The sequence below is a fragment of the Lipotes vexillifer genome, unplaced genomic scaffold (assembly GCF_000442215.2).
Source record: "Lipotes vexillifer unplaced genomic scaffold, Lipotes_vexillifer_v1.1 scaffold539, whole genome shotgun sequence".
Lineage (NCBI taxonomy): Eukaryota > Metazoa > Chordata > Mammalia > Artiodactyla > Lipotidae > Lipotes > Lipotes vexillifer.
Window position 1 is genome coordinate 1,452,504 of NW_006789542.1, and position 27,796 is coordinate 1,480,299.

General features: G+C 38.1%; 1 protein-coding gene across 4 annotated transcripts in view; it reads right to left on the bottom strand.

The window, feature by feature from the left end:
* Nucleotides 1-27,796, bottom strand: part of LRRFIP2 (LRR binding FLII interacting protein 2) — a 98,702-nt gene that overhangs the window by 40,594 nt on the left and 30,312 nt on the right. Inside the window, exons 6-17 of one of the 4 annotated variants that reach the window (XM_007462704.1) lie at nt 25,696-25,737; nt 24,166-24,231; nt 22,532-22,606; nt 21,187-21,234; nt 21,062-21,106; nt 20,154-20,201; nt 19,650-19,706; nt 16,716-16,784; nt 14,322-14,411; nt 8,476-8,520; nt 6,949-7,065; nt 4,097-4,168 (exon numbers count right to left, since the gene is read on the bottom strand). In XM_007462704.1, the coding sequence (XP_007462766.1) occupies nt 4,097-4,168; nt 6,949-7,065; nt 8,476-8,520; nt 14,322-14,411; nt 16,716-16,784; nt 19,650-19,706; nt 20,154-20,201; nt 21,062-21,106; nt 21,187-21,234; nt 22,532-22,606; nt 24,166-24,231; nt 25,696-25,737 (774 nt within the window). The remainder of the gene's footprint in view (nt 1-4,096; nt 4,169-6,948; nt 7,066-8,475; nt 8,521-14,321; nt 14,412-16,715; nt 16,785-19,649; nt 19,707-20,153; nt 20,202-21,061; nt 21,107-21,186; nt 21,235-22,531; nt 22,607-24,165; nt 24,232-25,695; nt 25,738-27,796) is intronic. The other 3 variants (XM_007462705.1, XM_007462706.1, XM_007462707.1) reach the window with 3 other exon arrangements.

The window sequence follows — 27,796 nt, forward strand, 5'->3', positions numbered from 1 at the left end:
GAAAGAGTAGTTTTTTTCAATAAATGGTGTTGGGACAACTGAGATCCACATGCAAGCGAATAAAGTTGGACTCCTACTTCACACCAAACACAAAAATTAACTCAAAATGGATCAGAGACCTAAATTAAAAGCTAAAACTATAAAACTCTTCCCAGAAAACACAGAGTAAATCTTCATGACTTTGGAGTGGGCAATGGTTTCTCAGATACGATACCAGTCTATCAATGAAAGAAAAAGTAGACGTTATCAAAATCAAAAACTTTTATGCTACAAACAATACCACCAAGAAAGTAAAAAGACAACCCACAAAATGGGAGAAAATATTTGTAAATCTTATATCTGATAAGGAACTTGTATCCAGAATATATAAAGAACACTTAGAAATCAATAATTAAAAGACACATCATTCGATTTTAAAATGGGCAAGGATATGACCAGATATTCCTCCAAAGATGGTGTACAAATGAACAATAAGAGTACAAGGGCTTCCCTGGTGGCGCAGTGGTTGAGAGTCTGCCTGCCGATGCAGGGGACACGGGTTCGTGCCCCGGTCCGGGAAGATCCCACATGCCGCGGAGCGGCTGGGCCCGTGAGCCATGGCTGCTGAGCCTGCGCGTCTGGAGCCTGTGCTTCGCAAGGGGAGAGGCCACAACAGTGAGGCCCGCATACCACCAAAAAAAAATAACAAAAATACAAAAACTTTCTTAATATAATTAGTGATTAGGGAAATGCACATCAAAACCATAATGAAATACTACTTCACATCTACTAGGATGGTTATTATCTATAATCAAAAAATGAGAAACAAGATAAGTGTTGGTGAGGATATGAAAAAACTAGACTCCTCATACACTGCTGGGAAGAAGGTAAAATACTGCAGCTACTTTGGAAAACAAATTGGCAGCACTTCAAAATGTTAAACATAGAGTTACCATATGACCCAACAATTCTATTGCTAGGTAATCTACCCAAGAGAAATGAAAAGATATGCCTATACAAAAAGCTGTACACAAATGTTTACAGCAGCATTATTCATAATAGCCCCAAACTGGAAACAATCCAAATGCCTATCAACTCACAAATGGATAAACAAAATGTAGTAAATCCATATAGTGGAATACTACTCAGACATTTTATACACACACACACACGTGTGTGTATGTATATATATGCACGTATATGTATACACACATATGTATACATATGTGTGTGTATACGTGTATACACACACACACACTGATGTGTTTTATAACACAGATGGATCTTGAAAACATTATGTTAAGTAAAAAGCCAATCACGGGCTTCCCTGGTGGCACAGTGGTTGAGAGTCCACCTGCCGATGCAGGGGACACGGGTTCGTGCCCCGGTCTGGGAAGATCCCACATGCCGCGGAGCGGCTGGGCCCATGAGCCATGGCCGCTGAGCCTGCGCGTCCAGAGCCTGTGCTCCGCAACAGGAGAGGCCACAACAGTGAGAGGCCTGCGTACAGCACACACACACACAAAAAGCCAATCATGAAAGACAACATAGACTAGTGGTTACCCAGGGCTAGGTGCAGGAGTGGGAGTGGAGGAGTGGGGAACATCTGCTGATTAGTATGGGGTTTCTTTTTGGGGTAGTGAAAATGTTCTAAAATTGGTGATGGTTGCACAATTCTGTGACTATGCCAAAAAAACCCACTGAATTGTATACTTTAAATGGGTAAATTTTATGGTATGTTATTTATATCTCAATAAAGATACACACAAACACATATGCATACATTTAATAATTCTTCACAACCCAGGACTGTATTAACAGGTGAGATTTATATTATGATTGAGAACAAATGCACCCAAAATAAAGAATATAAGCCCAGTTAACTGTATAATGGTTCAAATATAGTAGGTATCTTAACACAATGCAGAATTTAGAATGATCCTGATCCATCTCAGAGACTAATAGCAAAAAAGAAGTCCTCCTCACAACTCAGTCCCATACAAAATGGGGCATGACTGCATGAACACCAGAATCTAAGACAGTTCAAGCAGTAGCTGCAAGGACACAATATATAACATAATAAAACTGACATAAAATGTATGGAGTGTACTTTTTCCTTTAAACAAAAGACCACAGAAGACTATTTTAAACTTAAGTGTCAAGGTAGTTTGTTGTTGTTTTGGCCACACGGCTTGCAGGGTCTTAGCTCTCCAACCAGGGACTGAACCCTCAGCAGTGAAAGCTCGGAGTCCTACCACTGGACCACCAGCGAATTCCCTCAAGGTAGTTTTAATGATTTTAATCTAGGTCACACAATGATACCCATAAGGAATGAGTTTTACTTAAACGTGTCTAAGGCAGCGATGTTCAGTGTAGGTGCTGGACTAGAAGCAACAGCATTATCTGGGACCTGGCTAAAAATGCACATTTTCAACCACCCCATCCTAGACCTACTGAATGAGAAAATCTGGGAGTAGAGTCCAGCAATCTGTGATAACAAGACCCAGATGACTGTGGAGGTAGGGCAGAGAGGGGAAAAAGCACCTCAAAGGCAGACATACTTAAGAATAATGTCATAAGCAATGACTGAGCATCCTTTTTTAATAGAATATAGATATATCACACCACCATGCTTTGACCACCAACCAGATAATTTTTTAAAAGATTTTTTTCCATTTAAAAGAGTCATTTCAAGGATAAACATAATTTGAAGTCAAGTTCAATTATACACTAACCATGAATTAAGAAAAGGGGACTTATTTGTTCAGAGTCTCAAATAAGGTTAATCTGTTTTTTGTATCTTTCAAAAAAAAATGAAATAAATGGTAGATCTAAAAGGTAAAGGGAACATGTTTAAGATAAAATAAAAAATGAGTAAGAATGCCTTCGAATCACTTGCTTTCCTGATACATTATGTTACGTACGAGATTTTTAAATGAATGTATTTATTGAATGTACTGGATTTGTTCCATTGATCTAAGATATTTCCAAGTCATATCTCTAAAACCTTAAAAGGGGGATTAAATCCTTTAGATGAGAGCAGTAAGACTAACTGAGCACATCAGCTCACTAACTCTGGGATCTTCCTGATGTTTACCGACAACCACACACTGCTGTCAGCAGTGTCCAGGCTTCCCGGGGGCGCTCTCCATAGGCCTTCCCACCCTTTCTGGACCATAATCACCTGCATGAAGTTTCTGGCTGGTAGCTGGGCTAAGTCCAATCATGCTGGGTGGCTGAGCAAAGCCTGAACTATTTGGTCTACACTCTGTGCTTTGAGCATATCCTGAGTCACCTTTCTGAATGCCCTGCTTATGCATTTTTAGTGGCCTGGTGTGTATTTCTATTTCAAATAGGGACCTACATGTATTCAGAGAAACTTACAGTAATTCATAATACCAGGTTTGAACTTCATAAGAAAACACAGGGAAGAGCATGATAATCAAGTGCCATTTACAACTAAAATGTCTGCCTCACATGGACACTTCTACTGAAAACTGGTAGGCATCCTTGATTGGAAAAAATAAGGCCCATTTAAATTTACCTCCAAATTCTTTAAGGCACCGAATCTGTGTAACCCTTTTTGATCTATATGAAAAACAATCAAAACAAAAAGAAAACACAGTCCTCATGCTTCAGGGTCCTTCCTCCAGAAGGAATATTTATAATAATGCTCTTTCTCTTAGATGCTTCTTCCTTCCACTCCTAATACTGACTGAATTTGGTGACAGAAACAGGCAATGCTCTTTCATTTAGCTTGGAAGAATTTTAAGGTCTAATTCTCAATAAAAAATATTCTTAGAACTCTTTTTAGGTTTTTGCCCAACTCAATTTTGTAAGGCTAAGACACAAGGGATACATAAGTATTTTATAAGGTTTAAAAACTGTAAGGCATAATATCTTTTCCTGAATATTGCAAAAACTACAGTACACATTTAAACATAAGCAGAGATTGGAAGTTCGCCTTTCCTATGCATTGCAGGTTAAGCACATGCTTGAAAGACAAACAGTGTTAGTAAAGCTATGTGCAGTGGGGTTAATAGAATTTGTGAAACCACCATTACCAACACTTCTGCGTACAGAGAACATGCTTGGGCTGCAAAATGGGCCCTGATACCTTTAGTTCCTTAAGCCCCTGCATGTATCTCCCTTCTACATCCTGTATCTGGTCCTTAAGGTCATAGATATCCTGCAGGACATAGGAATGAACCATTGCATAAAACCACACACAAAGTCTCAAAGGATTCAGATGAAAATGTGAATTACTTTTGCATATTCCAGACTAAAAGCAGAGAAACTGAGGTACACAAACGTAACTGCCACTGCAAACTGCTAAAAGGGGCAAACAGGCAGGTGATCGTGGGGCGGAGGAAGGCCTGGAGTAATCATTCTAACATATCAAATACTTCCTTGACATTAACTCCTGTGGAAAAAACATTAGCAAATGGGGCTGGGGCTGTGTACAAAAGCTATATAAGTTATAACATTTTTTAACATACAATTTAAAAAACTATCAATCATTCAAATAATTTTTAGCATAACACTCCACTGATAACTAGTAAAATATGTAGCAAATTAATTATAAGCTGAAGATTCTACTGAGTCATGCAGAAGTTTTAAAAAATGTAAAACTAGATATGAACAAAGTTGTCTTTCAATGACTTGGTTACTGACCACAATTAATTTGGGAGAAAGATAAGTAAAGGGAGGGGTATTAAACAAATATTTTAAACACAATGTCAAATGAGAGAGTCTATCCTGAGGACATCATTTAAATGATGAGAAAAGCCTTTGCTCCAAATGTAACCATAATCCTTATAAGAAAAGTGAAGCTGGCCAAATTTTAAATGGAAAATATTGTTTCCCTTGTACCCGACCTTGCTACATAAGGTCTACTCTGGATGGTTGATTTAGGGGGGAAATAATTGCTACAGGGCCCTAAACGTAACTGTACAATTACAGGCAGGATCAATTATCAAAGGCCCATTACTCAGAGTTTCTATATTATATTTCCCCTGCTCCCTTCATTCCCTCCTTAGTAGGTCTTTTATTCATTGGTTCATTCGACAGACATTTATCAAGTGCCTATTAGGAGCCAAATGCTAGGATACAAAAATCTCATTTCTTTCAAGGAGGTTGTTCTCTCAAAGAAGAAATACAAGTAAACAGCGAGCATAAGCTCAGTCTGAGGCTGGAATGCCCCATCCTTTTGTCCCACTAGAAAATAGCACCTAAAGGCAAGAGTTAAGCTTATTCAACGTTGCACCCTTGTGCTTATGCCTGGTACTTAGGAAGAGTTCAATAACACTGACCCCTTCAAAGTCAGAGCCAGGCTGACCTGGGCCTCCTTCTGCAGTGCCGCTGCCGCTGTTCCAGTCCTCACCCTCTCCTAACCTTCAGCCCACTTTTACGAGCTGCCCATTTCACAAGCCAGACTCCTGCTCCTACCCCACCCACAATCTTACTCAGTCCCCACCGGTCCCTCCCTCCTCCTCTACTGTGTCAGTGGGAAGGGGCGGCCACCTTCCATCCATCTGATCCCTGGACATTCCTCTCACCCACTCAGGCACTTTCTCAGTCAGCTACCCCTTCTCCTTCCTTGACCTTCATAGTCTCTCTCTACTGGCTCAATCCAACCAATGAAAACAACAACTAATGCTGCCTTTAAAAGAACACAAAAACCTCTTAACTTCCTCTTTCTCTGTACTGACCAAACAACTTCCATTCTCCAATACTCTCTTCAGAGCAAGTTGCCTACATTTTCTCCCATCACAGTTTTGACTTGCTTATCTCATCCCCATTCTTCAACCACAGGGTAACTCTTCTCCTTGCCTCCAATGCTTCTTCCAGTCTGTGGTCAATCTTTAGGAATGCAAATCAGATAGTACTGCTCCACTATTTAATATCCCCTAGTTGTCAGGGTAAACCTGAATTCCTGCCACACAAGGTGCTTTGTGATATGGCCCATTACTACTTCTCCAGCCTTCTCTCTCACCCACTACGAATCCTCACTTCTCATCCTATCCTCTGGCAACTTTGCTATAGAGATAATCTTGTGGGTCTCTGAATTTAACTATCTGAGAAAGCCTTCACCCTTCAGCTTCTTTGCCTGGTTAATTTTTATTCTTCCTTCACCCCTTGTCTCCTCCGAAAAGCCTTTTTTAAAATCTCTTCTTCTAGTCTAATTTAGATGATGCTTCTCTGAATTCCCTCAACAGCCCTATTCTTGCTACTACCATGGCATCACACCACCCGGTTTTACTGGTTTATATCCATTTGTCTTCCCTATGAAACAGCGAACTCTTTAAGTCCAAAGTGTGCTTTACTGCCTGACTCTGTGGGGCCAAGTGCTCAACAACGTTGAACGAATGAATAATGCAATTTTTATTACTGCCCTTCCCTCGTTCCTCAAAAAGAGCATGTTCAGCAAATAGACATTCAAATACATTTTGAAAGGGTTATTAATAAGAATGGAGACTCAACTAATGGGTTAAATGAGCTTACATTACTCAGGTATTTCTGTCATCCCAAATATTATTATACTTGTCTTATCATGAAACACTGAGAGATAACTGTATTCAGGCAGCCAAATAACACCATAACGGCTCAAAAGACTAATAATCCCCCAAATCTGGTTCCTTGTACATCCACATATTTTCCATTTAAAATATGGCCAATTATTTGAGAGAATTACTTTTATATACATTAGAAAGATTTTTTGGCACTTGTAAATTAGCAGAACTCACTCCAGTATCATCAAATGTTCAGGAAAGAGAATGGAAGAACTAACTAATCTCCTTCCCTTCAGACCCTAGTCACATTCTTGAATTGCACTAACAATTTTTTTTAAAGAACTCATACCATACTTTTTTCTTCCTACCAAGACACATTAAATGTTAAATAGTTCCACTAGACTACAAAGAAGCCAAAAAACTGTTTATAAAAAGCAAACCAAAAATCGCGGTTTACCCGCAATTCACTTAATGAGGTGTCTGGATCTATTAAGCTGCTGGTGTCCCCGCTTCCTCGTCTGGATGAGTTTCCACTTAGAGGGGTTGTTGCTGAGGCAGAATTTCGAGATGAAGGCTAGAGAAAAAGAAATATGGCACTTTTAAGTCTTGTTTCTTTAAAAATATATTTGCTGTGGAAACTAAAAGTGGGTCAGGGTGGTGGGGAGAGATATAACACAGTGTGGACAAGAAGTTACCGAATGCAATCCACAGGCAATTCAGATTGGCTCTGGGGAGAGGGTACCCAGAGATGGGCCCAGGCATACTAAGCACAACTGTGTTCGCTCGCTTTACTGGAATCTAGAATTCCTAATAACTAAGAAGGAAATGGTTCGTGTGAGAGTTGTCTGTTTTCTAAGTTTATCTTTGCTGTATTGTAAACAGCACTGGGGTGAGTACATCTGCTTGATTTTAAACAGTTTTAGAATGTTATAGTTGGTATGCTAATTAGCAGTCCTCCTATTTAGTTCCTGAAGCTGCTTCTTTAGAATCTTTTCTTTTCCTAATACTTTGCTGATAAAATTGGAGATACTATTTGCAGCTGACAGCAACAATACTGTGTATCACTATGAATTTAGACTGCTCTTCCCACAATGAGTTTAAATGCGACTTCATGCTACTGAATTAATAAATGGCAGGGATTTGTGCTATTCAATACAGCAGCCAACTAGCCACATGCAGTGATTGAGCACTTGGAATGTGGTTAGTCCAAATTGAGAATTTTTTTTTTAGGTGTAAAATACACACCAGATTTCGAAGGCTTAGTGTAGAAAAAAGAATGTAAAATATTTCATTAATAAGTTTTCATATTGATTATGTTTAAATATTTTGGACATTTGGGTTAAATAAAATATATTATTTGTATTAATTTTATCTGTTTCTTTTTACTATTTTAGTGTGGCTGCTAGAAAATTTCAACTTACATATGTGGTTTACATTTGTGGCTTGCACTGTATTTCTGCTGGATAGAACTGGTACACCTTTTGGGGGCATAGCACAAAATTAATCCTGATAAATTTCCCTAAGATGACTTTCTAAAAATATTTCTAGAAGAAAATTAGAGATTTTTTAAACACAAAGCAACTCCTAGAAAGTAGTTATTTTATTGTACTTCGAAGAATAATTTATCTGTAATAGGAAAAAACCAAACCCCTCAGCGTTTGTCACCACCATTCCTAAAGACACTTCTTCATTTTCAGTGTTTAATGGCTTCTTCTAAGGATTAAATTCTAGAGGAATGAAAATCAAAAGAGCAGCCAAACGTTTAAGAGGTGACATTCAAGGAAATAAAATGCAGTGTCTTTTCTCTTCCCAGTGCTTCACATGATTCAACCACAGAGGAATCTGGGGGTCAAGGACAGGAAGTAGATGAAGAGAGGAAGAGTAGCTCCATCAGTTAAACTGTTGTAAAATCAAGAATAAAATAGTAGTAGACAGTAAGTTGAGAACTTAAGAACTTAATTTCCTTAGGAATTTAGATACTCACCCTTGTGTAATTTTCAGCATACTGTTTGTCAGATTTTTCATCCAACTAGAAAAGAACAGAGATAAAAATCAGAAAAGATGCTTAGCATTTTGATTTTTTTATGGGGAAAAAAAAGAAGTGACCTCATTTGAGTTCTCCAAGTTCAATCGATATTTGGAACCTAAAAGCAAACATACTAAACCTGAAATAAAAGTTGGGATACATAAAACAAGATGTTAAGAACTTTAATTCTTATCTAAGGAAGACATGGAGTAAGCAAGCCGTCCTTATGAAAAAATTTAGAACTTTTACACAGATTTTCTTTTCATGGTATTTGAAACATATTAAAGAAAACTATATATTAAACTTAAATTTTATCATTGTAAAAGTTAACGCACACACACACAAAAGTGTATACATCAAAAAGAAAATTCTGATAAAACCAAAAGCCAAAAAACTTTATTATCTTAGCATTACTGACATAGGACACACATATTAAGACTAGCATACTTAGACAAAAACGTTCAGTTTGGACTAGAGCATGTAAAATATATCATCAAAAAAATTTCCCCACAGCACTAAGGAAATTGGTTGCCTGGTTTTTGTTTTTGCTTTTTAAGTAATACACGCTCATGTATCCAAAAAAAGAGAAAAAAACAGCACAAAGAGTATGCAAAGTAAGCCTCTCTCTAGAGGTACACCATACCCAGATCTTCAAGGGCAACCTACACCCAGTCTTTAAAAAATTCTAACAGTAGTGTCCCAAATACATTCCATATCTTCTTTTTCCCCTTACCATGTTTCAGAGATCAGAGAAAGTACTTTATTTTTCTTCATGGCATTTATCACTCCCTGACCCCATGATATTTATTAACTTATTTATTAATAAATAAACTTATTTATTAATTGTCTGATCTCTGTCTCTTTAATGTAAGCTCTATGTCTGTATGTTCTTTTCTGTATTCCTAACACCAAGAATAGCACCTGGGGCTTCCCTGGTGGTGCAGTGGTTAAGAATCCGCCTGCCAATGCAGGGGACAGGGATCCGAGCCCTGGTCTGGGAAGATCCCTCATGCCACGGAGCAACTAAGCCCGTGTGCCGCAACCACTGAGCCTGCGCTCTAGAGCCTGCGAGACAAAACTACTGAAAGCTGTGTGCCTAGAGCCCGTGCTCCGCAACAAGAGAAGCCACCGCAATGAGAAGCACGGGCACCGCAATGAAGAGTGGCCCCCGCTCACCGCAAATAAAGAAAGCCCGTGCGCAGCAATAAAGACCCAACACAGCCAAAACAAAAAAAAAAACAAAAAAAAAGAATAGCACCTGGCATACAGGACTCAAAATTTGTTGGATGAACGAATAAATGAATTATATCCCATATGTACTTACAGACTTACCTCATTTATTTTAACAGCTGCATAGTACCCTATTATCTGGACATACCATAATTGAGTTATGCTATCTTCTGCAGATAGGCCTTATGGTTGTTTTAGTTGGCGTTTCAAGAAGGGAAGTACCTTAACGGTTTAGTCTAAAGCCCTGATTTTATAGCTGAGGAAAGAGAAATTCAGAGGTGAAAGATCTTGCTGAAGCATGCATAACTACTAAACATCAGAGCTGAATCCAGACCTCAGTTTTGTGAATTTTTCATATTATTTACCTGTATATACTGTCCAAATTACCACTGGGGGAAAAAAGTCACAGAAAAATTTAACTAAATGAAAATATACCCAGACTCCCAACTCCTAGACCAACCCTCCCAGCCCAATCTAGAGAAGAGATTTGAAAACCTTCCTTAGTTAATTATTAAAACACAAAATGTCATTATTTCTGGCTCAGTTCAGATCACTTCACTCTAACTTCCTCATATTTGACAGTTTTTTCTGTTTTTTTATTACCGACATTTATTTGTGTTCATTTTCTGTCTCAGTAAACACCTTTTATTATAAGTACCAAATCAGAATATAAATACTATCTCAGACTTCAAATTCTTTTTGCTACTTCTTACTGTAATACTCTTAAAAAAAAGGAACTGATTTTAGTTCATTTTGACTTCTTTAAACCACATACGAAATGTTTTAAAACAGGCGATGACAATAGTTTTTAATATTGGCAGTTATTGCCATAGAAAGGAATTATCTTCCTCACATCTATACTAGTAAAATATATTGCCTAATATTTAATGTGTTATTCCTCAGAGTGAAAGAAATACCATATCTAAATAAACTGACTTATTTTCCTTAGAGTATCTTCCAACTCTCTTCTACTAATGAGTTAAAGAGAAAAACAAGAAGCATTCAGAAAACATTCTTCCAGGTCCATTTGAAATCCTGTCTCTTATCCCACTCTCACACAAATGACCCCCAAACCCATCCATTTTTTAACAGACAGTCACCTGAGAATAATCTTACATTTCAGAGGCTGCATCGTTGACCCAGTCCATTGCAGGACTGATTCTGTTTGCTTTCGCTATCTCCTGACAGATCCCAACTGCCGCACCTGCCCAAGCCGATCATGTGCCAAACTTCAGGGATTGTGGAGGTAGCAAAAATGCCTAGAGCAGCCCTGCTGCAGGGAATTGGCCAGAGACTCTTCAGTGCTCACTTTTCAGGCTCGTGCTGCATTATATGTAGCCTTCCGTTTAGACGAAAAGCTAGTTGAAACCTGGTATTCTAAAAGCCCTGGGAGGTCTACATAGCTGCATTGCAACGACAAGCTAGTGTTCAAAATGATGACCAAAAGAGTCTGCCAGATCCTCAAAAGGCTCTTAAGTGGAATAAGACATAATCATGTTTAATATACTAAGGTATAAAAGAGGGAAATCTTGGTAAAAGGGTACAAACTTTCAGCTAGAAGATCAATAAGGTCTGAGGATCTAATGTAAAACATGGTGACTACAGCTGATTTTTAAAAATTGTTATATATGAATAACATGGAAAAAATAAATATGCAATAATATGAAAAATCAGAAAACAAAGGCTATATGTACTATATAGTCACATTTTTGTAAAACAAGCAAATTAAACTGAGATAGAGAAAAATATGGAAAATAAGTCATCAAATTGCTTTAAAAAAAAGTGGCTAAACAAAATGGTAGATTAAAATATAAAATAACAACAACAAAACAGAAAGCAAGGCTTTTTTCCTTAGTAAAGCCCTCAGGACTTGCTCATGAATACTGACTACAGCCTACTATTCTCAAAAACTTTCAGGTAAATATTATGCCATTACACTCCTAAATAATTAAATAGGTAATTTTCCAATCAAGAAAAGGGTTCCCTTGATAGCTGGAAATGGAAAGTTAGCTGACAGGCTTGTATCAATAATATTTCATATTAATGCACAAAGAAGAGCACATGATGGCAAACTTTATTGCTTCTTTTAAGAATTTCAAATTATCAACTCATAAACAAAGTCTTAAATATCATCTTTTTCATATTTCAGTGGTAAATGCCTTTGCCTTATTTATGTCTGGGAAATCTGAAAATGCTTTGCTCTTGACATCAGAGTATAGATTGTTTCTCTTTAAATCTACACTCCTTATTTGTTGAAATTAGTACATGAGAAATATTTCTTAGAATACATATCTTGTCAAATCTTTGAAACCCTTGGTTTCTTCTTAAAAGAAAGATATTTCTTATTCTCTGATTAACAGGCCCTTTGACCTTCATTTCAGCAAATGGCTACTTTGACAGATAATTTTATCCTACTAGAATGGTAAAATACAATTTGAACCTTTTTGAGTGGAAACAGAATTCTAGCTGTGAACACATTTTTTTTTTTTTTGGCTGCATCGGGTCTTCGTTGCTACGCACGGGCTTTCCCTAGTTGTGGTGGGCGAGGGCTACTCTTTGTTGCAGTGCGCGGGCTTCCCATTGCGGTGGCTTCTCTTGATGCAGAGCATGGGCTCTAGGTGCGCGGGCTTCAGTAGCTGTGGCTCGCGGGCTCTAGAGCGCAGGCTCAGTAGTTGTGGCACACGGGCTTAGTTGCTCCGCGGCATGTGGGACCTTCCCGGACCAGAGCTCAAACCTGTGTCCCCTGCATTGGCAGGCAGACTCTTAACCACTGTGCCACCAGGGAAGCCCCGTGAACACATTTTAATACCATCATTTGAAAGAGTTGTTTAGAAATAAAGATGTATTTTATTCCAAATTTTTTTGCTCTAGAGAGGGGTCCAACATATATTTTAGGCTTTGCCAAGAGGTAAAATTAAGGATATTATATAGGTACTTAGATAACCATTAAAAAACAAAAAACAAAGAAAATTTTGGCTGGTAGGCTATAAAATAACAGGGGGCTGGCCAGATTTGCCAACCACTGTTCTAGAGAAGCTTGTGCTTATGTTACAAGGTATACAGCATGACTCGATACACATATACACAGCCTATATACATGTATATCAAATCATTATGCTATATACCTTAAATATGTATACTTTTTATTTAAATATGTAGACAGATCAAAATAACTACCTGGCAAAAGAAAAGAGTTTTATTTAATTAGTAGAGGCAGTGGAAGACTAAAAAAAACTGTCAACCTTTTCACTCCTGTGTAGTTACTAAAATAAATTGCCAAGAAATAAACGTAAGGAGGACATAGCCAATAATTCAGACATCACATTAGATGCTAATAGAGTTCAAAGTTTTTAAGAGAAAAGGTGTACACAATAAATTAAATTGTTTATATCTATGAAAAAACAGGTTACTAAGCAAATTAATAAAATGGGCAATATTTCAAGGGAAGGACTTGGGAGCCAGTCTTCTAACTTTGTGTGCAGAGAGACTGTTGATGTGACCAAGGTCAAGATGGCACTGTTGCTCAGCCAGCCAGCTTTGAGCGCCAACAATCTGGAATACTTAAGGACACACTCAAAATTGTTTTCTAGGATTAGTCATTCAGAAATAGCTATTTAAATACAATTGATGACGTGCTAAATATAAATAATTCTCTCTTCATTAAAAAACTGTCTAATTTTTTGTTAAGAAACCCTGCCTCATCTGCTTCAAAGTGCTTGATAATTAGGACAGCGTTGGTCCAAGGGCAAACAACACTAATGCCAGTTACAGAGAGACGTCACAGACAGATAATCAGGCTGTTACATACATCAGGCAGGTAGACATCTGCTGGTCTAGGTTCCTTCATTAAGGTAAATGCCTCAAGGCATTTCTACTGGACAGTCTTTCCTAAATTCAGTTCCCAATGAATGTGAAAGCAATAGATTGGCATTTCTTCAAAACAATGCCATAATCCAAACGTTCAAAATCTATTCAGATTCTTCCCAGTTACTATAAGCTAGTGACTCTTTGCTAAGTAGGAATATTTTATTGTTCAGCCTTCAAAGTTTACCTAAAAATTTATAGATTCTCCAAAATGAAAAGGGAAAAAAATTTTTAAGACTGATCAGGAATATCTAAATATGGGCTAGGTATTAGATGGTTTTAAGGAGTTATTTTTCATTTCATTAGGTATGATAATGGCACAATAAATAAAGAAAAAAGTTCTCAACTAGAGACGCATACTGAACTATTTATTGGGAAATGGCATGATGTATGGGATTTGCTTTAAAGTACTTCAGGAAAAAAAGGAGGGAAAGGGGAAGAAATAGATGAAACAAAATTGGCAAAATATTGATAATTGTTGGAGCTGCTGCTGGGTTCTATGGGGAAAAATTTCCACAGGAAAAATGTTATAAAAAATCAGAACATATCAATATATACATTTCAAAACAAAACCAATAACTGTATTTTATGCTAGTGTGCTGAAATAAATATTTCCTAGGCAGTAAATTAAGTTCCTAATTTAAAAATAGCTATTTTGTTAGCTGTTAGTCACAAGCCTGAGACAGTGAATCCCCATGTGCTGCACTCACGCTGGTCAGATCTGGGATGCTGACATCATCCATGTCAGAGACCACGCTCCCCCTACGACTGGAGCGACTAAAATAATCAGCTGCAAAAACCTTTCAGTCAGGAAAAAAATGAGATGCTTTAAAAGTTAAGAAGAGAGAGAAGCAAAAGATAAGAACATTGGCATATGGGGGAAATTTTTTTTTTTGGTGTGTGATAAAGTATCATGAAATGAAATGAGGAAACTGCTGTGACTTACCTACTCAAGGTGAGAAAGGAATGTAAAGGGTTTCTAAATGACATCACAGCTCCCTAAAATAAGCTCTTATTCATCTTAGCTAGAGTCCTATGCTATAGAGATCATCCATGTACTGCCTGAGAACCAGCATCACCCTCACCATGAGGGATTCTAGGATAGCATTTACCTAAAGCCTCTACTATATTTCACAAATGTATAATGCATTATAGCTATCAGCTCTGTTAAGCACATATATCCTGAATGCGGAACTATCTGCAGAGTATTTACTGTGCCTTTTACCAATTTCCACAGTTTCCTCTTTTTCGTATTCCTCAGGACCGAGAACTGTAGAACAAAATAATGAATGAACTACATTGGCCTCTTTCTGGTTCCCCAAACATACCCAGTCTCTTCCCACCTTTGCCGTTGGCACTGGCCTAGGAAGCTCTCCTCCCAGCTCTTCAAGCAGCTCAACTCTCAGCTCAAAGGTCAACTCCCTCGGAGAAGCCTTCTCTGATCACCCCCATCCAAGGGTGATCTCTCTCTCTCTCTCTGCCACACACACACACACACACACACACACACCACTCAATGTCTTCTATAATATCACCTGCTTTTTCTCTTCATAGTCCCCGGGTTTACTTTCTCTTTTTTGTTCCTATCTTTATCAGTTTATTTTCTATTTCTTTCACCAGGATATAAGCTCCAAGAAGTCAGAAATCTGGTCTATGTGGCTTACCACATTATTCCCAGCACTTAACATGGTCCCTCACATATAACAGGTACTCCCTCCATACACATTTGTTGAATTAATAAATAATGAATATTTTTTACCTCACTCATCAGCTGTTCTTTACCTCAGCTCTGTCTGATTCCCTTGCTCAAAAACTCTTCTCTTCCAGAAAGGAATCTGGAAGCCCATCCACAGAGATGCCTTCCTTAAGGCTTACAAATATGAAGTTTTGCTAAGAGCTGAGAAAATCAAGCAATAGCATTCTTGTTCATAGTAATACAACTTTACATGTAATAATATAACGGTACCCACTATCTCAGAATTTTGATAGCTATTTTCTATATAGTAATTCATTTAATCCATAATATTAAGCCTACCTACAAAGATAGTCATTACATGCCCATTGTACAAATAAAGAAATCGCCATTAACACAACTAACAGGTTGGAGAAATGGTCCAAGCCCAGGCATCATCATTTCAGAGCCCCTGCCCTTTCCACTCCATCACTTTCTGGGGTACTTTCAGGTGTCATGAACTGTTGTTTCTCCTGCAGCTCTGAGTATGAGCATTAACTGGCTTGCCAATGGACCACAACTGTCTTAATTAGATCACTGGATTTCTGGCAACAAAGCTCACAAACTCTTGCTGTTCCTCTTTTCTATGAAAACTTTGTGTTTACAATCTTTCACAAAACATGACTTGTATTAAATGACCTTCTATTTTCTTAAAGGAATTATAGCCTCTTACTTATTGGGCTCTTTTGTTTTAGCTCTAAGCTGACACACCATCCTCACCAATGTAATTTTCAAATCAATTTTTAAGTATAGCAAAAATGTCATCAGCCCTCTGTAAAATTTCTTGCTTCATCAAAAGAATAACCTGAAATTATATAATTTGTATTCTAACATAGCTATTTGTTACCTCTATAATTCTAACTCTAGTTGAATTCTAAGACCAAAATTTTTAAATTTTGTCATCAGCAACTCAAAAGTATTCATGGGCCTTAAAAGATGTATAAACTATGGTTAAATTTAAATACACAGTGAAGAAAACAACTAATTAATGGCAGCATGATTTCTAATCCATAGTAATGAGTTTTAAACAATGTGGAGGCATTAATTTTGCTTGAGAAATTTTTTGGTTTTGGTGAATTGTGCACATACATGCACGTGCATAAAATAGCAACAAAAAATTAAAAGTGAAAATCTGTCAAGTACACAATGACTATAGCACATAAGAGGTGTCACTAGGAAAGCTTACATAGCCCACTAAGAAAATGTATTCTCAGGAATACATTTCTGAAGGCAAATTATTCATATAAACTAAATTTGAAGAAAACGCTCACTGTGTCAAGTGCAAATTTCATTTTCCAACAGATTTCACGTGACCACACAGTGCTGCAATTTAAAAACTCATCGTATATGTCTGCATGCAAATCACGCTCACCACACTCTCCCTTCGCCCACGGCTGGCACGACCAGAAGCAGCAATGCTTGCAGTGTCATCGTCGATAAACTATAGATATTAAAAGCAGATAATGAAAAAGGTGCAATTTCACTACAGGTCTTCCCTGACTGAAGGCACATGAGGTAAGGCTTTGGGAAGCACACAAACACTCTCCATGAGCATAATAATTAGCACCATCTATTGTGCACCATTAAACCAAAAAGCTGTTTCAAGGCATAAAGAACGATCATTAAAAACCAAAAGATATTTCCCAAAAGCACAAAGAATAAAATAGTACTTCATCTTTTATTTAAGTTAAATGAAAGAAAAGGGCGGGGGGCATGACTCTACTGGCCAAAACCAACCAGGGACTTCATTCTTTTTAAAACCTCTAGGCCCTCTGGGGTCCTATCAGGAGTCAATGAATACACTTAGGGGCTTCCCTGGTGGCGCAGTGGTTGAGAATCTGCCTGCCGATGCAGGGGACACGGGTTCGTGCCCCGGTCCGGGAAGATCCCACATGCCGCGGAGCGGCTGGGCCCGTGGGCCATGGCCGCTGAGCCTGCGCGTCCGGAGCCTGTGCTCCGCAACGGAAGAGGCCACAACAGTGAGAGGCCCGCATACCGCAAAAAAAAAAAAAAAATTGCTACAGAAAACTGGGACAATTCTAATCACCCAGTCTTTCTGGAGTATTAAAACTTCTTTTAGGGCTTCCCTGATGGCGCAGTGGTTGAGAGTCCGCCTGCCGATGCAGGGGACACAGGTTCTTGCCCTGGTCTGGGAAGATCCCACATGCCGCGGAGCGCCTGGGCCCACGAGCCATGGCTGCTGAGCCTGCGCGTCCGGAGCCTGTGCTCCGCAACGGGAGAGGCCACAACAGTGAGAGGCCCGCGAACTTTTTTTAAAATTTATAAATGTAATATTAGCTTAATGAAAGTACAAAATAAAAGTTCTCTGACCCTTTCGTCCTATATCCATTCCCCAAATGCAACCTCTGTTCTTGTATATCCTTTCAGAGATATTTCAGGTATATATGAGTGTCCTTTATTTGAACAGTATGTAAATGACTTGTATACATATACTGCTCTTCAACTTGTTTTCTTTACTCAAAGTATCTTTTCAAATCAGTATATAAAGATCTATTTCATTTTTTTGTCAGTCTTTTTTTTTTTCATTCTTTTTTTGACATTTAAAAGATTTTAAAAAGTAAACCATGTCCGTTACTGTTTCCACTGAGTGCCTCTTGGAGATAGGTTTATGTCAGCACATTTTTTTTTAATGGCAATGGATCATTCCATTAGTGCCTGGGCTGTAAATTTGAAAAATTGCTCCCGTTTTGATGGACATTTAGGTTGTCAGAGTTTTGCTACTACAGACACTTGTACAATGAACATGCTTATACAGGTATATTTTTGTGGACTTGTATGAGTAGATCTGCATGGTAAATTGCTAATCATGACATGATGGGAATCAGAGTATTTACATTTAAATTATGCTACATATTGCCATATTACCCACCAAAAAACTCTAATAATTAACATTTTCAATAACAAATGATGACTTTAGGAACTACCTTGTTATTCTTGACAGTGTCAAAATTGGAGAAATTATTAAGCAGTTTCTTAATGGTCAACATAGGTTACTTTGTGGGGTGGAATAGGTAAGATATATGGACTTTCTTCTACATATATGTTTGGCTCATTTCTTCTGCCATTTCCAAGTGGCACTTACCAAGAATTCTACTCTAATAGCTAACAAAAAGTTATTACACGGATGTTAAAGGAGATAAAAGTTATTACAGGGATGTTTTCACATAAGGGGGAAGTTTACTTTTAACCCACCGGGTAATAAAATTCCACTTGGCAGTTCTTGGGCCTGGTAGCATTTTTAGTGTCCCAACTGTGATGGTCCCTTGCAAACAAAATTATGGTAATATTTTCAGTCAAGTGTAGAATCTTGTCCGTGTGTGCTGGCTAAATGCTCTTTCATTTGCAAGTGGGCTCAGAGGTATTATCCCAGTGATGCCAGAATGGTTTCTTAGTGATGTCAGAATGGAGGCAACCTACATATATTGAAGATGAGTCTTCCACTGCTGGTGAAAGAGGAAGAAAACTGTGTGGTGATATTAGAAATATCTCCACCTGCTGCATAGGAATGAATAAAGGACAGTAAGAATCCTTTCAGTGTCCTTACCGGTAGGAAATTCTGTCTTTGACTTATATTATTTCACTTAAGAAGATTCTTTTATTTTCTCTCCCAAACTAAAACATTAAATGTATTTTTTTTTTTTTTTTTCCGGTACACGGGCCTCTCACTGTTGTGGCCTCTCCCGTTGCAGAGCAACAGGCTCCGGACACGCAGGCTCAGCGGCCGTGGCCCACGGGCCCAGCCGCTCCGTGGCATGCAGGATCCTCCAGGACCGGGGCACGAACCCGTGTCCCCGCATTGGCAAGCGGACTCCCAACCACTGCGCCACCAGGGAAGCCCTGGAGCAATTTTTAAAAGCTGACTTATTTGATTTCTTCTCCTCCCACTCCACTGATTGACAGGCTGGTAAGCAAGTGAAATGGTTCAATGTAGGAAGTAGACATGAAAAGGAGAAAGGAAAAGGATAGGGCAACCAACTCATAGTCTAAATTATCACCACTGAGAAGACAAGAATTTCCACACAAATGACAGTTATATATAAACTAAAAAAAAATTCTGATGGCACTGGTTCCAGACTCATTTAAGAAATTACGTGCTTAAGTCACATTCATACAGAAACCACCGGTTAGGACAAATTAGTTCTTGAGTTTGTGTACTGAAGGAAAACGATAATCCATGCACAATAGAGTGAAACACACCACATCCTCAATATTCTGAACGGTGAGTACAGATTAATGAAACAATCAAAAGTGTCTATAAAGCATGCAAAGAGACTAGACAGCTCACCACAGGACTGCTTCGGGCTGAACTTGTTCTTGATGAGTGAAAACTGTATTCAGATGGCTATGAAGTTTCCAAGAAGAAAGGTTTTACAATTAACGATCAGCTCCTTTTCCTGCTGGGAATACATCAGTGCCCCTGGACCTAACTCGCCCCTGGCTCTCAGGTGAAGATAACTGTTCCTCCCCGGCCTGAACTCTTCTTCACTCCCACCCTCACCATCCAGCAGCCCACAGCAGGAGGGAGAAGAAAGGCCCTGAGAAGCGCTGCTCCCAGCCTCTTCCTGAGAACTAATGAGCCAGAAAAGAGGTTTCCCTACTTGTATTGCCTTCATACTTTAAGCCACAGTTTCCAGCAGGTGCCTTCTCGCAGCTTGGGTGAGAGCCACCATTGGCAAGCTGATGGACCACAGCTTGTAGAGTAATTATAGGTCAGATTAAATGACTCTGTAAGTAAACTGTGCCCACCTACACACCACCCTCCTCACCACCTCCACCTGCTTAGACTTACAGTTCGAGAACCATAAGGGTTATATAATCCACCATCATACAATGACGCCTAAAGAACAAAGGAAATGCCATTTATCTATTCAGCATCAAAGTTATTTTGAAAATGACATAACTTCTTTGCAGTACCTAGTTCCAAAAGTTTTGAAGAATGGTGTTAACGTGTGCAGCCTCCCGAGGTGGTAACACTCATTTATGTATGCATAAATTCCTGCGTCAGCCTCATTAAAACTTCAAAATCACACTTCATTTAAAAAGCACCACTCGTTACAGCACTGCCTTTCATCATCATGTTATGAAATGAGAACATTTACGACTTTATTCTCTCAAAAGAGGAAATAGAACAGAAAAGAAAGTAAGGTACAGTAAAGAAAGTGAGGTACAGAAAGCATTTTGCCCACTGTTACGATAAAATTAAGTACAAAGCCTCAGGTTCCCAGTCCACTAGAACAGGCCACAAGACAACAAACAACAGCTTGAAAGCAACCAATTCCACCTCGCACATTACACAGAGCTACTGTTTTGTCTTTCTAGTCAGCTGGCTTCATTAGAGTCTAGTATTAACATGGCCAAGGCCACAGCTGTTCCCCCCCAAAATATGACACCCCATGCCTGGGCAGCCATCTCACAAAAGTATGCAAGTGTAGTGCAACCCATGCAAGTCTACCTCCTCTACAGGAAGCCAATTCTAAGCAAGGGCCTACCAACAGCCAGCAGTATCTACCACTATGATATGCTCATTTTTGCTCCTCAAAAGTTTTGTATTTTAAGCACAGGCAGCACAGTCTGCAGTACACATAGCATTAAAGCCATGTGTCCTTGACTGTTCTGGAGGAAAGATGGCAAGCCAGAGTCAGCACCGTGACAATGGCCCCACCAGGAGTACACACGTTGGAAGAGGAAAATACACACCAGACTGGCACTTCTCAGAAGACCAGAATTTGCAGTAGGGGAGGCCTATGGAGAAAGCACATGATTTAACCCAAGAAAAGCAACTGATAGCTATGAAGGCACCATACTCCCCAGGAAGTACTAACCCTGTAGCTCTTAGATGTTGCCAGAGGGTCACTGTATAGGGAAGAAGACTGATAAGAAACAAAACAAAACAAAACAAAACAAGCAAAAAAAAAAAAGGGAAAAAGAAAAGGAGAATCAGCCTCACCATTATGCAAGTAGAAGACATATTTATTTTATACTCCATAATTCAATAGTAATTCTTGAGTGTTTAAGGCAGTTAAGTGACACACAATGTGAGAAAAACTTAATCATTAGAAATCTCTTTGAATACCAATTTTAAGGGATAAGAAAGAAAAACACCTGGAACAGTTTCCTGTAAATGGGTAAGTCCTATTGGTCTTTGAACATTAGTGTTAGGAGATGGGATGGGCACCTAAGAAAACACTCAGGAAAAGAGGGCCATGGCACAGGGAGTGTGGCAAACAGTGTCCACATCCCAGTCCCCAGCAGCTCCTGTGACATCTAATGGGCTTATCCTGATTATTGGGGAACCAGGTAAATGAGCTCTGAGTTATTGCTATAAACACTCTCCCAAATAGATTAGAAAACGTGTATTTCACAACAAGCCATGGACCAAGTGCCTTAGTTTAATTAGATAAATTGTACTGGTCACAATGAATCCACATACTAACAAGGCACAGCATTTTAAAAAAAGGAATTAAATCTTTTTCCTGATGTCATCTCAAGACACAATTTTCAGTTTTTTTCACCAAGCCTGATCAGACATGGAAAATAAGATACATAAATAGCTAAGTTATGTTTTGACAACTGAATTATTTCAAATGTACTATGCGCCATATATTTAAATGTGTTTTAAATGTATGATGTGCCAAATGCCTTGAAAAAACAAGAGATTCTAACATTAAATATAATTACATTCTTCTCATCTCACGTACAGTTTAAATTCTCATATGTATATTTTTAATAAAAGGGCATACACTGTGATATGTACTGATGCCTACAACTTATTTTGAAATGCATCCCCCCAAAAAGATGGACTGATGGATGGATAGAGGGACAGCTGGACAGATAATTACATGATAAAGGAAATATAGTAAAATATCAATTGCAGAACCTGAGTGGTAGGTACGCAGGTGGTTACTATACAATTTTTTGAACTTTTTTGGTATGTTAAATATTTTCATTAAAAAAACTGGAAAAAAATGGTACTCATTTTAAACATGGTGATTCAATAGTTCCCATTATTTAAAGATACACTCACACAGACTATGTGAATTCAGTTACCACAAACTAGTACATACACAGCCATTCACAGATTAGTTCTAACTAGTCAAAATGCAACAGGGGATTAGAAATGTGTTAAAGTTGGATAAAACACATGAAGCCAAAAAACTTGTGACAAACCCGAGTATAGGAGGCAGAAGTGGGTTTGCTATGTCTAAGACTGCTATAGTTTCTCTGGTCAAAGTAGAGGCCACTCTGCAAAAAGTAAAATTAAACTCATTTTTCTTAGGTTAAATGCTGTTAACCTAAAAACACAGAGGCAAAATCGGATATTGCCAAACCCCTTCTCCTCCAAAACAATGATTTTAAAGCACTGAATCATATTAGGTGAAAGTGAAAATAACAACTATTTCAGGTCTCTCAAAAAAGATTAATATTAAAGATTAATATTTAAAAAGATTAATATTAAAATTAATATTAACTATTCTCAAACCAAGTCATTGCTAATTTTTTTTTCTTTTTTTACTTTAAAAACAAGAGTATAAACCCTCAGACAAAATAGAATGGAAATAATAAATGATTTATTCTCATGTCATACTTAGGAATGTCCTTGAAAAACCCAGGATGAATGAATAATTACCACTTTTTTTTTTTTTTTTTTTTTTTTTTTTCTTCCTGTGCTACGCGGGCCTCTCACCGCTGCGGCCTCTCCCATTTGCGGAGCACAGGCTCCGGACACGCAGGCTCAGCGGCCATGGCTCACGGCCCCAGCCGCTCCACGGCATGTGGGATCCTCCCGAAACGGGGCACGAACCCGCGTCTCCTGCATCGGCAGGCGGACTCCCAAGCACTGCGCCACCAGGGAAGCCCAGTAATTACCACTTTTATAATCTATTTGGCAATGCCACAGAAATCATTAGTTATTTTTTTCAAAACTCCTGGCTCTGCCCGAGGCACCAGGACTCACCTCTCCCCAGAGCTCCCAACACTGCCCCCACCAGGGCATCTCACTAATGTCCTCTCCATTTCATTCTCCCCTCCTTCCTCATTGCTACCAGCCAAAGCCTCCCAACCCTGTCTCCACCCCACCAATGGTCAGAGCCCTGCCCATGGGAACCTTGAGTTAGCAGGGAGCTTAGGACCGTACTTCCTCTGCCAGTGCTGTAGCAACCTGACAGGAAAGAGGTGTTCCTAGCACCCCAGATGGGCTCTAGACATTTTTTCCTCCACAGAAATGTTTATTAGCAAGGTCTGCTGGAATGGAGAGCACTATTAGTTCCATAGTTTAATTACATTATTGGTTGAAGAGTCTTCTGCAAGACAGCATGGGAACTCTGCCATTGCATACTTTATTGTTTCTACCAGAAAATTAATTTCAAGTTCCCAAAATTATAAAATCTATAAAAACAATCATTCAGAATGAAACCTATACGTGACTTTGGTACTACTTATAATACTACAACTAAATCAATTCAAATTTCTAAAATAGGTATAAGAATCTCACTAAGCCTATTCTTAAGGTATAGTCCTCCAAAGGACAGTTCATAAATGAAAATACATTGTTAATGAACTTCGTGGGACACTTTCCTAACGCTAGCCACTAGGGTTAGATATATTAACTTGATATTAAATCTTGTAAATGAAAACAAAATTATTTTTAAATAAGTTCTGATAAGTCATGTTTCAGTATATTATCAAGTTTCAATAATGCCTTAAGAGCACACCAATGCAGTCATAATTCTTCAGTTCCGTAAAAGTAATCAGTGAATTTTACAGCCACACAAAATACTGTGATATGAGACAACAGAACTAACCAGTGGGTCTTTATGAGAACCAGAAGATCTCTTCTTCATTCCATCAGAGTGACTGTAAGAATGATTCTGGAAGTAAATATTGAATACAAGGATCATATAGTGAAGTTTAAAAATAATTTAATAAAATTCATCTTAAAATCATACACAGAAAGATCCACCTGAGACAGAGTAGTCTACATGCACTCTATTTCCCACCTGTTAGTAAATGATTCACTGCCCTTGACTGGCTAAGACACACAGCCTCTCTACACACCTGCATTCCCCCTCACCTCCCCTGTGCCATCCAGCTCAGTGTCTAGTCAACTAAAAACTTAATTAGGACTCAGAGCCAGGCAGGATATTTGTGGGGACCCTCACCCCACACCTCATTTGAGCCCCTGCCCATGGGACTATCTTCTTTAAAAAGGTATGAGTGACAAGAGAGTCTACTTGCTTCCACAGTCCTCCTTACCTAAAGGCCAAAAAGCAATCCTGTGCATCAATCAAAACAAGACTGAGAACAGAAAACATAACATTGTACTGCCCAAGACAGTCCTCTTAACCCAAGTTAGTGGTGCCACAGCATGTGCTGCTCAGAGGAAAGCAGCCAACATGGTATGTATGGATTGTCTCGAGTGGCAGCAGCATCATTAGACAATAATCTGACATCTGAGTCCTTTGAAGATAGCACTGTCTCAACACATAACTTCTCCTAGGAGTACAGAGCCAAGTGTATGTGAGGGGATAGAGGACAGCAATACTACTAAACAGGTCAATTGGTAGACAAGAAGTCCAATCTAGGTATGCACCATTGGCCTGTAATGAGGAGGTGCAGCTAGAAGGGTCCTAGCTATTAACAGTCTGCTCTACGCAAATCATCTGAAACATGCACAGCTAGATCCTGAATCAGTAATTATACACTCATTTTTCTTTTTAGAATATGCATATCTTTCCTTTTATACATTACCCTGAACATTTAAGAGCTGCTGATATGGTCTAGCAACTCAGGCAATCTATTGACATATTAACCCAAGAAAAACATGCGATAACTAAACTTCCTCGGCCAAAATGACATACCATAAAAAAACCAAATCAAGCAAAAAATGAGTGGACATAACTGATGCTTCAGGTGTCATCTATCACTGCTGGATGCTTTCACACCTGCTGGCTTGTGACACAGAACATGAAACACAGTAGGGCCTGTGCTGCCATAGTTCAGTACATATCAAAACACTGCTGGAAACATGTCTTCCAGGGCAATGAGTATGTGTCAGCTGGGTGGCTCATTATTTTAAGAAAAGATACTACTACCAATCTTAGTCCTGAATAGGGAAGCAAATAATTTTTATCTGATCCTGATATTCTAAAAGACAAAGTTATTCAAGTGCTAAATTATGCCACAATTGCACAACACTAGATTTTGCTTTGTTAGTCATACATTTCCCCCAAACATCATAACAAACCTATGAAAAAGTTATAATCTATGATTAGCATCATCAGGTGTTTATAAAGTAAAACTCTACATTTAACATGAAGTGTTGCACTACATACTAATGATGAAAGTCTTGACGATGTATCCTTGAAAGCATCATACTGGATTTCAGGAAAAGGTGAAAGTTGGTTGTATTTCCAAAATCAGAAATATAAAGAGGGGAAAAAGTAACATTCATAAAGTTATTAAAAATCCAGCACTATTTTAAAAGCCCAAAATTATTAAACGCAAAGGCTGTGACATTTGAATTAAAGAATATTCTTCCCCCTCATTCTTTCCTAGTATAGGTTATTGCTAAACTATACGTACAGCAAAAACTGCATGTTCTCTTTCAAAAACAGAATTTATAATCAGTAATGGTGAGATGATTCATCCCAGTACACTATAGCACAAAACACCCAAGGAAGCCTTTAAACGCAGGAATTAAGCATTCTGAAGTCAAAAGATGTTTTACTTTTTCTTATTGTGTCTGTCACCATCGTTTTCCATTATTTGAAACACGGCAAAAGTAAGGCATGGAGAGGCAATGAAGCAGGATCACATAACTAGCATAATAAAGCTTACAAAAACAAAAACAAAAACAAAAAGCAAACAAACAAAAAAACAATTGCGGCATCAAAAGGGGGAGAGTTCCCTTGTATCTGCTTGGGCACACACCTGAAAAACTTCCTTCCTCAAGAACTTTCCCTATGAAAAACAGTGAACAAAACTAGAAACTTGGCCAGAGTAAAGGGTGGATTACATACATTTATGACAAGACCAGAAAAACCACATTTCACATAGGGTCTTTACAAAAATAATATGTGTAACACCACATTTTAAATCCAAGAAACTGAATTAAATAGTAACTAACTACTCAGATTTGTGGTTTCCTAACTTTATTTTTTAAGCATTCTAGCTCAGATTTTTTTAAGCAATCTGACCCAGAAGAGCAATGTACAAAACAATAAAACAATGCATAAAACAAAAGCAATAAACAAGTTCCTCAGGTAGTTTGGTAAAAATATCTTTCTTTTGCAACTTTTATACCCATTTAGTATTCTAGGGAACAATATTCAAGAACCTGATCTAAAGTAATGTTTTCCTAAGTGTGGACTGCAACTCATTAGTAGTTCATAAAATCTATTTATGGGTTCAACCAGCATTAAAAAAAAATAAAATAGAAAATACTAGAGTTTATCATGTACAGTAAAAGTAAATATTATTTTGTGAAACTTCTGTTTCTATAATATATTTTATATACTTATATACACACAAACACACAGGCATATGTCTGCATATATATACTGGATTATGGTGTAAAATGCATTCCTTTTATAGAGGTCGCAATTTTAAAAAGCTTAAAATACACTAGAAGATCAAATTATATAGTGTAGTTCTAATAAAGCATTAAAATAATAGTTCAGATAGAACAAAGGCCCTCCCTTCATGCCCAATGAGATGGTCATTTACAAAAGATATTGCATAACCCCCCAAAAATATACTTCGTAAGTATAAGGCTAAGTGGTGTAATTTTACCACCAGTGTAAATTCAGTGAAAATGATATTGCAATAAATACTAAAAAGTGCTGGAGCAAAATATCTGCATTTGCATGCTTTTCTTATATTATCTTGAAAACAGAATATAAAGAGTGTTATTACATGTGTAAAAAAAAATCTTGTTTATCCAGAATTTTCTAAAATGCCTAAGGGTGTGCATTTGGTGGTAAATGATGTGTAATGGTAAAATGTCACTGTGGTGAATAACATTTCACTGAAAATAAAGTTCCTTCTCTATGGAAGTTTCACTTAACATCTTTTCTCAGTTAACAAAATATCTTTTTTGTTTAAAAAAAAAAACCATGACCAAAACATGTATTTCTCAAGTCACACATTCTTGCATATAAACTATTCCATTCTCCCAACCAGATAAGTTCATTGAAGGGATCAGTCATGTCTTAGTTCTTCTCATCCTCTCTGTAACACCAATGGCCTTTTGCAAAAGCTTAAGATTTAACAAGTTGAACTGAAATTGACCTATTTTGATTTTCCTTTTCCAAAATACAATGCAGAGCTCATATAGTTTAATTTAATTAATTAATTAATTTGGCCATGCTACACCGCTTGCAGGATCTTAATTCCCCAACCAGGGATTGAACCCAGGCCCTGGCATTGGAAGAG